Genomic DNA, 13,635 nt, shown 5'->3' on the forward strand with positions numbered 1-13,635 from the left:
CATTGGGCATGTATTTTCTCATAGATAGCCAGCATGATGATTTTTTGTTTTTTTCAAAGTTGTATAATATCAGGCTTGTATTTTCTTAAACTGGTAGTTATGTAATTAAACAAGATGTTTACTGGTACTACCTATTTGACCAACCATATGGTCAGTACAGCATGACGCCAAGCAGATAGTTCCCTCTGTCTACCGGGAAGGTGTAGTTCTTCTAATTCAGTCAACAGTAGGGATCAAAGACAGGTGATAATATTGGTCTGGTTAACTGTCAGCTGGTTTGGTGAAGTCATAATACATCTTCTCGAGAGTCTTTGAGGGGATTCTGGAAAAGCAGGGAGATGGATCTGTTTCTGTTTTGCATGTAATGCAAACACCTGTGCACTTTCTAACCATGTAATGCTGTAAGAAGTTTGTGAACTTACTGCATCATGTCAGCTACTTATCAGCAGCTGTTTGTACCAGTTCCGACTTACGCCATTTATTTAATGCTAGCCCACTGCGATACAGTATTTAACAGACATTCCCCACACAAACATGGTACACAGACACAGACAAGCTGTCCAGTCCTGTTCATGTCTTTAAGAATGGAGGAAGGTGACCAATCAGAAACTGTATCTACTAAACAGTACAATCAGCTCTCATTTTTGGCAGACATTTTATGATCAAGCTGAAGAAATGATGTTCAACATGACAAAAATTCAAGTTATCATGTATAATTTTATCCTTGTTACCAGTGCATCAGATGGATAATGCAGTCTTCAGTCCTTTCAGATTTTCAGATTTTATGATAAAATACAAACTAAACTGGCTGGTGACGATGTAATCTGCCTGTTACTGAATCATATTACTATTGATAGCATGCTTAATGACCACATAATGGGCTGGGATAACATATATCCACAGTGTTTTTCACAAAGCACCCAGGTGATTTGTAGCAAGTGCCATCACACAGAGACTACTGTGACTGGAAGGCCTTTGTTGCAGTTGTAAACCACTGATAGAGCATTTATGTTGGTGAATGACCTTGATCAAAGGTCACCCACTGACATGCCTCTTCATCAAGGTCATATTAGCTGAAAACTTCCAAGGTTGGTGATAATGGTGATGATAAAAATTACCAGTGGGATTTTTCTGTGTCATATCACTAAAATGTATCGTATAATAAAATCTGTTCTCTTGACATCACATTTTAATGTGATTTTATAATAATGAGAGCAATTTTTGGTGTTCTTCAGTTTTTGGACCAACTGTCCTTCTATCTGCCACTAGACATTGACTTCTTACTCGATCACTACAATACAGATGTGGATTTTCTGTCACGCAACTGGCAGATGTTAGGACGACCAACGATAATCTTCATGTTGTCATCTGCCATGTTAGGTGTGCCCATTTTGCATGGAATTATCCCCGTTTTTTGCATCTTGCCCAACTAACTTCTGTGGTATGCATGCTGATTAGCCTCTGTATCTGTAGTTCCCATTGCCTGTGATGGTGGCTTCTCAAGAGTCGTCTTATTAAGCTGAAACTACCTTTCTCATGACCGTTAAAACTTTTCTTAGAGTTTTCACTTTTCATTTTTGTACTTCATTTAAATTATCAGTCATCTTTGTCTGAATGACCTCCCTGCTGTCCCATAAAAAGTTTCATTCATTTTTAATTTTTGTACTTGATTTTAATTATTGAGCATCTTTTGACAAATATCATCTCTTAGTATGAGGTCTTCATATTGTTTCATGTAAAAAAAATTGAAAATATTTATAGTTGTGATCAATTGTTTTACAAAGAATTTGATATTTTTTGTCATGGTGACAATGGTAGAATTATTATGTATTTCCATAACACAGCTCTTGATGACGGACACCATGTTTGCTTCTTCAGTGTGTGCTTGTGTGCTTGTCAAACGTGCTTGTCATCGTGCTTGGATCATTCGCCTGCCAGGGATGTCATACAGCAAGAGAACTGCCAGTGTAGTGTTGAGATTCATATTGAATTGATTTAGTGTTGTGATACCCATCAATATGTGGGTTATATTATGACATCTGCAGTCTTCCATGAAGAGCCCACTGATAGGAGTGTGTAGTACAGTTTGTTTACAGCCACCTGAAGCCTATGTCTGCATGAACTCTTGCTGTGAGCAGATGCACCACGTTTATACAGGAATATGTCAGTTGGGAAAACAGGAAAGAGTAACACTCTTTAGTGTGGTATCTTATACCTGAATTATCTAACTAGACGTACAGCTTCAGTCTCTTATTCAAGGATGTATACTGGCATTCTATTCCTACTCTAAGTCAGGTTCTCTAATGTAAGACAGACACATCATTATCTTGATAAGGGCTGTTGATTATAGTTTGTGTAGACGTGGTACATCTGTGAAGTAGAGCTTGCCTTCCATGTTGCAATGTCTGCTCCCTTCAGTTTATGGACGAGCAGCGCTTCTACGTGGCTCAAGACACTAGCTTCATGTTGGACTTCCTTCGTACTGAGATAGCCTACCTCAAGAGCAGCTGGAACTCCCTGGGCAGACCCACCATCACAATCACTATCTCTCACACACTTCTTGGTACGTCCTGTATTGTCTCACACGCACACACACTCCCGACTGAGGTAGTGTGGGGTCGTATCCATGGTAACCACCCATTAACCATGCTAACACACTTTTCACTCTTCCTCACACTATGTCTGTGTCGTTCTTGTAGAGGACACTCTTGCTAACAACTATATAAACTAAAAGACACACTCTCACACTTTCACCAGTGGACACATGGATGCACACAAACACATGTAGATGCACACACACACTATGATATGTGCACTCACACACTTGTCTATGCATTCACACATGTACATGCACACACACATGCACATACATGCACACATGTTCTCACTACCTCACACACTTATGTGTACACATGTATATGCATGAGCGCACACACATGCAAGCACACACACGAACAGGCACATACAAACATGCATACATGCGTGTGCGCGCGCGCACACACACACACACACACACATGCAAGCACACACATCACATCATGCATACAACCATATTGACCTGTCCTTTGTCCTGCCCCGCCCCTCAACCCTGTTACCAAACCAGAAACTTGAAAAAAAGTCATAGCCCTACCCTGCACCTCAAAGCACCAGCAACACCGCTATACTTCCTGCTTCTTACCAAACCACAACATGTACACATCATCCACGCAGTCCTTATGTAGCTGTTGTTTAGATTATATGTTTAACTCATTCTGTATCATTATCCAAGATTTCAAAATAACATTTGTCATAGAGGAGACAGGAAGCTATGGACAGTTTGGCTGTTTATTAATCACTACCATATTATAAATCCAGTGCAAGTTATCTATACCTATAACATTCCTGTTGTTATCCATGGAGTTTCCTGTCTTCTAAGTGTATGTTTTGATAGTAATACTTTTGCGTTTCTTGCAGTAGTAAATTAGCTGTAATGTCGTCATCTTGCTTTACAAGTTCAGTGCACATTACATCCGCTTATGGTTTAAATATTGTTAGCACTTTCAAATTGATTGTTGTTTTAGCAATGTTGGTAGTGTAGTGTATATTAGGAAAGGTTTTGGATCATAAATATTTTGGGCATATTTTTCTGAAATTGTGCGTTCATTCTTTGTGACTTGAAACATTTATGTTCCCAAACTTTATTTTGTTCAATATATATGTAGGACTCCGATCTATGGCAGGTCTCTTGGTTTGTGTTTTTTGATTGGACATTTCTGACATCAAATGACATCAATGACTCATTATCATATGACATCTCGCTGCTTCGACATTGTTATTAAGGATTGTAGAACAACTGTACTCAAGAGAACTGCTTCTCAGGTGAAAGGAATGGGATGTTAACTGCATTGTGAGTTTTAAACATTTTGTGGATTTAATAGTGAAGCTTGTGGACTTTTCACTTTGTAACTATACTTTCTTTACTTTCTTCATCCAATAGAGGTGGGATATTTTATTAGATGTATATTACCTTTGATCAGCGTTTGAGAGAAAAACATCTGTTTTTCTCTTCTTTCTGTTAACTAATTCAGATATCAATTAACGCCTTTGACATTGTCTTAATTTAGCATAACATTTTCAGTTCGATACATTCAGTGACATAGCATAGAGCATAGCTTTTTTCATTAGTAAAGCTTATAGACTGAAAAAAAATTTAGACTTGTTTTTTCTTTGTGAACATGTCAAGAATTTGAGAATCCACAGTAGACTTGAGTGCTGCCATAGATCGGAGCAGTACATTTCTATTATTTAAATCATGTTTGTGATACTGTGTATATATGTGTACACTGTGGTGCTTGGCTGTTCACCATGTCAGTTATGCTTTCACCGCAGTCTTCTACACATGGTAAAAGGTAATTCTCTGAGAGGATAATTGATATTCAGTGTTACAGGTAACTCTTGATTCATGGTATAATATCCGTATATCCTCTAAGACTATTTTGTAAGTTTAACAGAAGTTTAGGTTGTAAATAGTTGTACTAAATTTATAGTTTTACACTTTCATATTGTAATTATTCTATGATTAGTAATTATTATAATGCTGTAAGTTTTTGTGTATATTCTGTAAAGCTATAAATTTTTTAGTGATACAACCAATTGCGTTTTTTGCTATTACCTAGTTGTTGATATACAGTGTTGACTTGCTGATTCAGTTTTCAATGAAATCCTTGGAATTATTACTTGTATACAAGCATTAATACAATTCAAACGCCTACAAGCATTCAGAAATTGAGGATTATCCTTCTCAAAATAATTTTTTTCCCCTGATTTTTATAATAGTTTATTATTATTAATGGTGGCCATATTTGTCCTTGGTAGCCAGTGCTCTGAGAAAAGAAGGGAATAATTTTTTGCCTCATTTGAATGAAGATGAAATTCAAGTTAAATATAATAATAACTCCCATGGAATAAAATTCCAGAGATAGATTTAGAACATCAGGTTCCACAAGAACTTTATGCCACTAGTATAACTTTTTGAAAAGCTTTTCAAGCAAATTCCTACCCCAACTGTTCAAATGTGAATGAAAACACTACTGCCCACTGATCATAGTTCAAGTCAAATCCTCAGTTCATGTTTGCTGTTTGGTCCTACAATAAAAGATATTCCTGAGTCCCCAAGGTTTTCTTCATGTACCAGGTTGGCAAGATTGTCCTTTTCAATATGTCTGACTCACAGCGACTCACCTCAGGTTGTTTAAATGTTGTCCAGACACTTTCAACGCCCCAACATCTGCCCTGACAGCAACCATCAAGAAGCTGCAGACAGGCTACATCCATGGCACAAGGTGAAGAATTACTCAGGGTGTAAGGGTTAGATGTTAAGTTGCTGATGGGCTAGGTGCACTGTGGAAGATGAAGGAACAGATGGGAAGTTCAGAGTTCTTGGTGTTTAAGTCACATTGAGGACCAGACAGCTTCATCCTTGGTACAAGGTTAAGGATTAGGCAAGGGTTTGGGACATAGATAAGAGGCTATGGACTGATAGGTTAGGTTGCAGATGGGGTACATGCAAGATGGAGGACCAGGCAGGAAGCAGGCAGATCAGGAGTAGTGGGTTCAGAGGTCACATTGCAGACCGGATGGGCTACATCCATGGCACAAGGTGAAGGATTAGGCAAGATGTTAGGGATAGACAGGAAGCAGTGGATTAATAGGTAAGGTTGCTGATGGGCTAAATGCACTGTGGAAGATGAAGGAACAGATGGGAAGTTCAGAGTTCTTGGTGTTTAAGTCACATTGAGGACCAGACAGCTTCATCCTTGGTACAAGGTTAAGGATTAGGCAAGGGTTTGGGACATAGATAAGAGGCTATGGACTGATAGGTTAGGTTGCAGATGGGGTACATGCAAGATGGAGGACCAGGCAGGAAGCAGGCAGATCAGGAGTAGTGGGTTCAGAGGTCACATTGCAGACCGGATGGGCTACATCCATGGCACAAGGTGAAGGATTAGGCAAGATGTTAGGGATAGACAGGAAGCAGTGGATTAATAGGTAAGGTTGCTGATGGGCTAAATGCACTGTGCAAGTTGAAGGACCAGGCAGGAAGTAGATGGGGAGCTGGGGAAGTAGATGGGCCACATTGCAGACCAGATTACTCAGGGTGTGAGGGTTATACGTGACATAGTGGAGTATTATGTTAAGTTTCTAATGGACTACATAAACTGTGCAAGATGAAGGAACTGGTGGGAAGCAGATGGAGAGTAGCCTATTCGAAGGAAGTTTTCATTACCAGCCTCTAAATGCTGGTTGAAATGGTCAAAATGTTGAGGTTTAATGTATTGGGTATTCATTACTGAGCTTCCTAGCAAATTTCAAATGAAAACAATATTTGTCCACATACATGGATCATTATTGCAATAAATGGCAGTATGAAACACATGCCAGTATCCACGAGTTATTGAACTGAGACAATACGCTAGATAATGGTAGTTGCCATGATATCTTCCAGAGTGCATCTTGGCAAGTTGTCCGACTTCCTCACCACATCTTGTGTCACCAAGCTCAGCTTTGTCCGCGACCTCGATGACCCGAACCAGTGTAAGTCACCTTCTCAGTCACTACAGCGAACCACACGTTAGTTGTAAACTGTTGCAAGGTCATTGACTCTTATTCAGGTAAGGCCAGGGATGCCATTCCACAAAGTGATCACACTGCTGTCATAGTTGTAAGCCTGTGTTTGAATTATGGGAGTTACGATCAGTGCTGTGCCGATTAATTGAAATAATAGAATAATAAAGAATAATAGAAGAGTTTATCAAGCTTTGATATATGTTCACATTTTATGTTAAAAAATTGATATATCGTGTTTGTTTTGAAAGTAAAACCAATCAATCTTCTTTAGCAGCATAAGTGTCTAATATTCTCCTTGCATATATACATGAGGAAAGAAACCAATTGGCATCTTTGGTAGATTTGGTGCCAAGTTGTCTGTGCTGGCCAATTGGTTGATTTTATTTCAATGCATGAAGCATCACTCCGAGTAACAATCACTGGATTGTCTAGTTCAGATTATTTTGTTGTCAGAGAGATGGAATAGTGACGAGAGTGACATTAACAATAAAAAAACAATCATCAGCGGGAATATTAATGAGTTCGCTATTAAACGGAAATCAAGCAAAATTAAAAAGAATCCTTAAAGTTGGTGTCAGAAAAGGATGTATTAGTGCAGACAGTGTGTTCCTGCATGAACTGTTGAATGCAACCGGAACATTAGCAGAACCCTCACAGAGCTCTGAACGTCTGCTGTTTGTTGTAGGTGAGGCTACTGTGATGCGATTCATTGATAACATTATGAGTCCGACCTGTCCACGACCTTACCTTCTGTCTCGAGGCCGCAAAGGTCGTGTACGCAAGATACAGAGGTCACAATCAGTTCATGGTATTGTACGAAGGTCAAGGTCAATTCAGATTGACCCAGATCAAATACCAGGTAAGATATCCCACATTTTTAATTTTAATACATAGTTGGAATGAATTTTGATTTAAGTTCATATTTATTAATTTATTAGTGATATTTTTGTGTCAAAACAATAATTCAGTGTGAAAAAAACAAACAAACATGCTTATAGACTTATCAAAGGTGATCTGACAGGTGATTAGATTAATTTCCATAACAGTTTTAATGACATATATTTGTTGACTGATGCACATGACTCACTTTAGTTTATGAACATAGAAGGTCAAGATCAAACGGTGATTCCAGACAATGGTGATTATTCAATATTCAGCTTTTCTCAGATTGCTCATTTCTGTTTACTGCGAGTTGTGATCAAATGCTACAAAGGAAGTCACAATAAAGGAGAATGCAGTTGTTGAACTGTTTTATTCTAATGTTTGTATTTAATAGGTATGATTTTAGGTAAGGTCGTGGTTCAAATTGTCTTTCCCATGACAGTGATTGGATTCACCAGATGGGCACAGGAAGATCATGAGAAGCCAATTTTTATGAGGTTGCTGTAATGCTGAAAATTTTTTAAAAAAGACCGAAAATTCTGTTCTTGTAATAAACACAATCATACACTACTAATATTTTCCATAAGAGTTTGTGTAGTCTAGTACTGATTAGAAATTTTGGTAGTCATATCTGATGCAAAATTCATTAAAGAGTAGTATATTTTGAGGGGGGAATCGGTGACTACGAAAAACAAAGAAAAAGAATAAGAGCAGACAGAAAGAATAAAATGTGGATATTTTTGACAAATTGGCAGCAGTGTGAATAGCATTTGTTATGACTCCCCAATTCTAAACGATATGGGTTATTAACCATTTGGTTATGACCAAGATATGACATTTTTTTGGTTTGATACTTTAATCACCCAAGTATTGCACCATCTCGCACTCCACTTCAGAACATTACTGACACTTGTTTGATGGCTATAATTATATCAGTATGATTTGGATCGGTGGGCACAATATCAATCACTGCATTGTCTGGTCCAGACTCAAGTATTTCCACTGCCATCATATAGTGGAACCTATTGGTGTGTGGTGCTAACAACAAAAACAAACAGCATCCTTCACTGACAAGGAAGATGGATATTAATGAGAATTGAATATAATATTTTCATGTGTCATCTAGACTCATGGCTCATTCAACTCTTGTCATGAAATAACTCTAGCATGTTCTGGAATATACATATATGTATCTCCATGGTAATTATGCAAGAGTAATATCTATGCATTGGGAATGCTCGCACTAACTTTTCATTGCATGATGCTAGTCAATCTGGCAGCATCTTGAAAATGTCAAAACACTTCACTATGCAAAACTAACATCTCAGGATGATGCTTTGCATGTAATGAGGGGATGATTGAGAAATTAATAATTCAGTATTCATGAAATAATATCTAAGTAACAGCTTCATTCTGCCAAAGTATATTTTTTGTCATTGGAATTGTGATATACAATGTACTTAGAACAATAAATTAAACTTGACTAAAGTATAATAGCAGTTTCTTAATAATGTTATAGATGACATGACATGACATGACATGACATGAAAAAATGGCTGCCATTGTTTCAGTTTATAAAGTCAGCTCATGTACTGTCACTATATTTAAAACCCATGCTTGTCTTAAGAGGCGACAAATGGGATCATGTGGTCAGGCTCGCTGACTTGGTTCACACTTGTCATCGGATCCCAGTTGGAGGATTGCTGAGTTCAGTGTAAAACTAAACTCAGTCACTCACTCACTATATGTAAATTTGTAATATACTCCATACTGCAACAGACATTGTCCAAATTGTATTCGCTGTCTTACTGGTAATATCTAAAAGCATTACACATTTTTCAAACATTTATCTTTGGAATCCATTTTAAAGATCATCAGTTTATTTTTCACTTTTTTTTACTTTTTTACTCAAGGTCAGAATGTATTTGAACCTGTTTAAAAATGTTTTAACGTATCTAAGTTCCAAGATGGCTGACAACACAGCCATATTTTATATATTTGGTAAACTGTTCCGAATGTTGGTTATTGTGGCTCAAAACAGAGGAAACAGGCTTGAAAACACAGGAAACTTATAAAAATTCTTACTAATTGCCCAGTAATTTCATTTTTCATACCTTCTTACCTGTATTGTCCATGACACATATATACATATAGAAGTCATTGTTCTGTTAAGTTGGTTGTTTTGTTGTTTGTATGTTAGTGTGTGATTTACTAATTAGGCAGGAATGTTGAAACAAATAATATGTTTTTGCAAGAAATCCATGCCCAGATGGAAAGTTTACGGCCCAAAGTCAGTAGCCCTAGTACAGGTAGGTATCATAGGGGCAGTGTATGGCCCCTCGGTGCTCTGGTTGGGGACTGAGGGGACATGCAGAACCTTGGTACTCCAGGGGATTGACAGCAGCATGTGCTTACCTTAAAGTCCAATACACCGGAGCAAGCATGTTCTTCTACTGTGCCTCATAGCTCACTATCAACCCATAATTCCTCTGAAGCCTTGCAGCTGTGAGCATAAATTATGCAGTCAGTCTAAAAAATATAGGATATAGTTGTATGGTATATAGTGAGAGCAATGTTGTTATTTGTACCAAGTGTTGTTTGTTTTTGATTACTGTTCTGTTTCTGGGAACTTTTGTTGTCTCAAATATACTCATGTAACAAAAAAATAAAGGGAACATTTCTAAAGACAGATAAATCTGTACAGCTGTGTCCATTAAAACATGATTGCTGACAATACTGTTTGGGCTCCATTGTCATATTGTCTCTGACTTTCTTCTTTCATACAATGAACTTATGAATCTCTTTAATATTCCCTTATTTCTATCCATCAGTTAATTACTTTATCTTTAGTTGTGAGATTTTAGAGGAATTATGGTCATTCAGATATTACAGAATTTTCACTCCCTTTTTTCTGTATATATCTTTCCTTGTATCTATATATGTTCACGATGTTGATGCAAGTTCTGAATATTAACACTGCTTTCTACAACCTTCCTTCAGTGATGGAATACCGTCAGTCTTTGATTCTGATGCAACTGTAACTCCCCAAACTAAAACTAATGATGTGGCCAAAGTAACCATAGTAACCAATACTTTCTTATTTTGGTTTTGATTTTTGTGTTGTGTATTCCAAAAGTTCTCCACATATTTGACGAGAATATCTGACATGTTTCCAACACTGGTTTAGTCTAGTTCCAGGTCCATCTTTCTTTGGGGAAGATATTTACTGACTGTCATTCAAAGCAAGGAATTATTTTTGGTAACCAGCTTCATTAGCTCAATATGTTGGCAGAAATGACATGGTATGGCAATGGGGATTCTTCAAACTCTGACCTGAATAATGTAATGTGTGGAGAGTTACTAAAGCTTTTTCTGTGGATCTGTTTGCATCATGTGCCCATCATCTAGTGGGTAAAACATGCATAGTCAAACACAGAAATGCTGATTTTGAAATGTTCTTGAATATACAGAACAGCAGGAGAAAAGCAAGTTTCAAAAAAATAAAATGTCATAAAAGTAAGTGTTCATGATTTTGTCTTCTATATGAAAACTTCTTTATCTGTTCAGTATAGTTCAGGATTATTTCACACCTTGATCATGATAATCCCATATGATCTTTGTTAGCTGGTACACATGGTGTAGGTTTCTATTTGTAGACACAGTCAAAATTAAGTAGATTTAGCATGGAACCTCTGTAAGCAAATAATCAAGAAGGTGATCCACTCCATGTATATTTTATTGCTTCCACTTCTAAGCTCTACTCACTGCAGTGTTTTCAACACTTTAGTCTGCATTAGATGAGCTGATGAATCACTTGACTTATGTTACCTCACTTCCTGTTGAGTGGTTAGCATGTCTTAACCCCAGGATATCACGGAATATCATTGGGGCTTGGGGTGGGCATTGGAAACAGCGTACATGTGATCATCCATGTATCATCTGGTCCGTGTTTGTTCAGTATGTCATAAGAGAGAATCATACTGGCAGTCTCTCCACATTGCCATGTTTGCCATGAGTGTTGTGATGTAAATATGGTTGACTGGCAGGGGATTGGTTTGAGATAAATACCATGAAAATATTTCCCTGTCTGTGTTTGATAAGACATTCTGCCAAATTTGAAAAATGCCTGAGTCATCATTGTCCTTGAGAATGCACTGATCTGAACCCCTACAATGTTAGGGTAACTCTTGAACACATTTGAACTCTTACACTGTTTGGTTCACGTTTGAATAGATCTGAACCTCTACACTGTTAGGCTAACTCTTGAACAGATCTAAAGCCCTTTCCTGTTAGGCTAACATCTAAAGCCCTTTCCTGTTTGGCTAACTCTTGAACAGATCTGAACCTCTACACTGTTAGACTCACTCTTGAACAGATCTGAACCCCTACACTGTTAGGCTAACCCTTCAACAGATCTGAACCCTATCCTGTCAGTCTAACTCTTGAATAGATCTGAACTAGACTGTTAAGCTAACTCTTGCATAGATCTGAAACAATACTCTGTTAAACCAAAGTCATGAACACAATGTCACACAGTGTCATATTCGATAATGTAACAAAGTGTCACATTCAGTAATGTCATGTAGAGTGTGATATTTATTAATGTCACAAAATGTCACATTCTACAATCTGACAGTGTCGCATTCAGTAATGTCACATTCAGTGTCACATTTAATAATGTCATGTAGTGTAACATTTGGTAATGTCACATAGTGTGACACACAGTGTCACAGTGTCACATTCAATAATGTCACAGTGCCACATGAAAAAATCATATTTGGCTATGTTGAGTAAGGTTCAGTGTTCAGTAATGTCAAAGGTCATGATGCCTAAATTCCACAACAGCCCGGTACTTAGCTCAGCTTCAGCTGGAAATGAATGTTTTGTTTGTCGTTCAGCTACATTTTCTTTGCCGCATTAATTAGACTGTTTCTTATACACAAGATGGTTGCATGTGTAGATGTGTAGAAGGTTTTTTCTCTCCTTGCTCTGTGGTCCTTGACACAGCAAAAGGGCTTCACTTTCATCATGACATGTTTAAGATACGGATGTGATATGTTAATTACAGGGCGATGTGTTCATGATGTGTTCATAACACAGTGGCATGTTCATGCAGAATTCATGATGTATCCGGGATATATTTAGAATACATTCAGGATGTCATGATGCAGTGTGTGAAATTTCTTATGGTCTTGTGATTTCTGGCGAGAAAAACTGTTATTTTGGTCTAGTGAAGTACAGGCAGGATCCAAAATAGCCACTAGCCAGCTAGAGCATGGCTGGTAAAAGTCCAGCTGTTTCGGTAAATCTCCACAGTCACTGGCCTAAGTGGATATATTACTCTTTCCGACTTGTTAAGTCATAATACATTCTTTAATCATACAAAATGTTTGCCTGCTGAATTATGGTAGGCTACCTTTTTTCATCTTGTGCTTAGTTTTTACGTTCACATTTTAGACTAGTGAATTATTTTGTGTGCTAGTAACTGTCAGGCATAGATAGCTAGTGAAATGTACCACGGTACAAAACCATGGTATAGAGATAAAAAATGACCCCACATGCCTTTTCCTTAGTTACTTTGTTAGTATCTGTTTAGAAAAGGGTCATAACAAAGGGCTGGGTGTTCAGAGGTTGCTGGTATGAAACATAACCAATTTTCTGTGCAGTTCTGGCCTTGTGGATCAAGATACAGCCCATATTCACTAAAGGGTTCAGTGCTGTGATTGCTATGATCCCCTTCCATTTCTTCCCCACCCCCATCACCCCTCTCCATCCCCTAAAGATTTCTGAAGGAAAGTCGTGATGCTGCAGTCACATTGTGGAACCAAGCCTTATTTGGATGTTTAAGTTAGTTCTGAGGTATTGGGATGTCTGTTCTGAAGCATTCCTATATCAATTTTAGACATTTTGATGTCAGTTCTCACATATTTTGAAATAAGTTCTGACTCTTTCGGATATCAATTTTAGACATTTTGATGTCAGTTCTCAAGCATATTGATATCAGGTTTAGACATTTTGATGTCTGTTCTGAAGCATTCTGATATCAATTTTAGACATTTTGATGTCAGTTTTCACAGCTTGATGTCAGTGCTGAAGTGATGATGATGAAGAATCTACAGGGCTGAAATGGCTTTGTTCTCAAATGTT

The 13,635-nt window shown here is 37.7% G+C and overlaps 1 protein-coding gene across 11 annotated transcripts in view; it reads left to right on the top strand.

Annotated features, from left to right (window-relative positions):
- Positions 1–13,635, top strand: part of LOC137274395 (probable phosphorylase b kinase regulatory subunit alpha) — a 57,823-nt gene that overhangs the window by 20,870 nt on the left and 23,318 nt on the right. For 5 of the 11 annotated variants that reach the window (XM_067807558.1, XM_067807561.1, XM_067807555.1 and 2 more), the window contains exons 16-20: positions 2,419–2,563; positions 5,246–5,321; positions 6,485–6,573; positions 7,292–7,465; positions 9,744–9,797. In XM_067807558.1, coding sequence (XP_067663659.1) covers positions 2,419–2,563; positions 5,246–5,321; positions 6,485–6,573; positions 7,292–7,465; positions 9,744–9,797 — 538 coding nt within the window. Of the gene's footprint in view, positions 1–1,235; positions 1,381–2,418; positions 2,564–5,245; positions 5,322–6,484; positions 6,574–7,291; positions 7,466–9,743; positions 9,798–13,635 lie in introns of all 11 variants that reach the window. The other 6 variants (XM_067807559.1, XM_067807556.1, XM_067807563.1 and 3 more) reach the window with 2 other exon arrangements.

Source organism: Haliotis asinina, chromosome 2 (assembly GCF_037392515.1).
Source record: "Haliotis asinina isolate JCU_RB_2024 chromosome 2, JCU_Hal_asi_v2, whole genome shotgun sequence".
NCBI lineage: Eukaryota > Metazoa > Mollusca > Gastropoda > Lepetellida > Haliotidae > Haliotis > Haliotis asinina.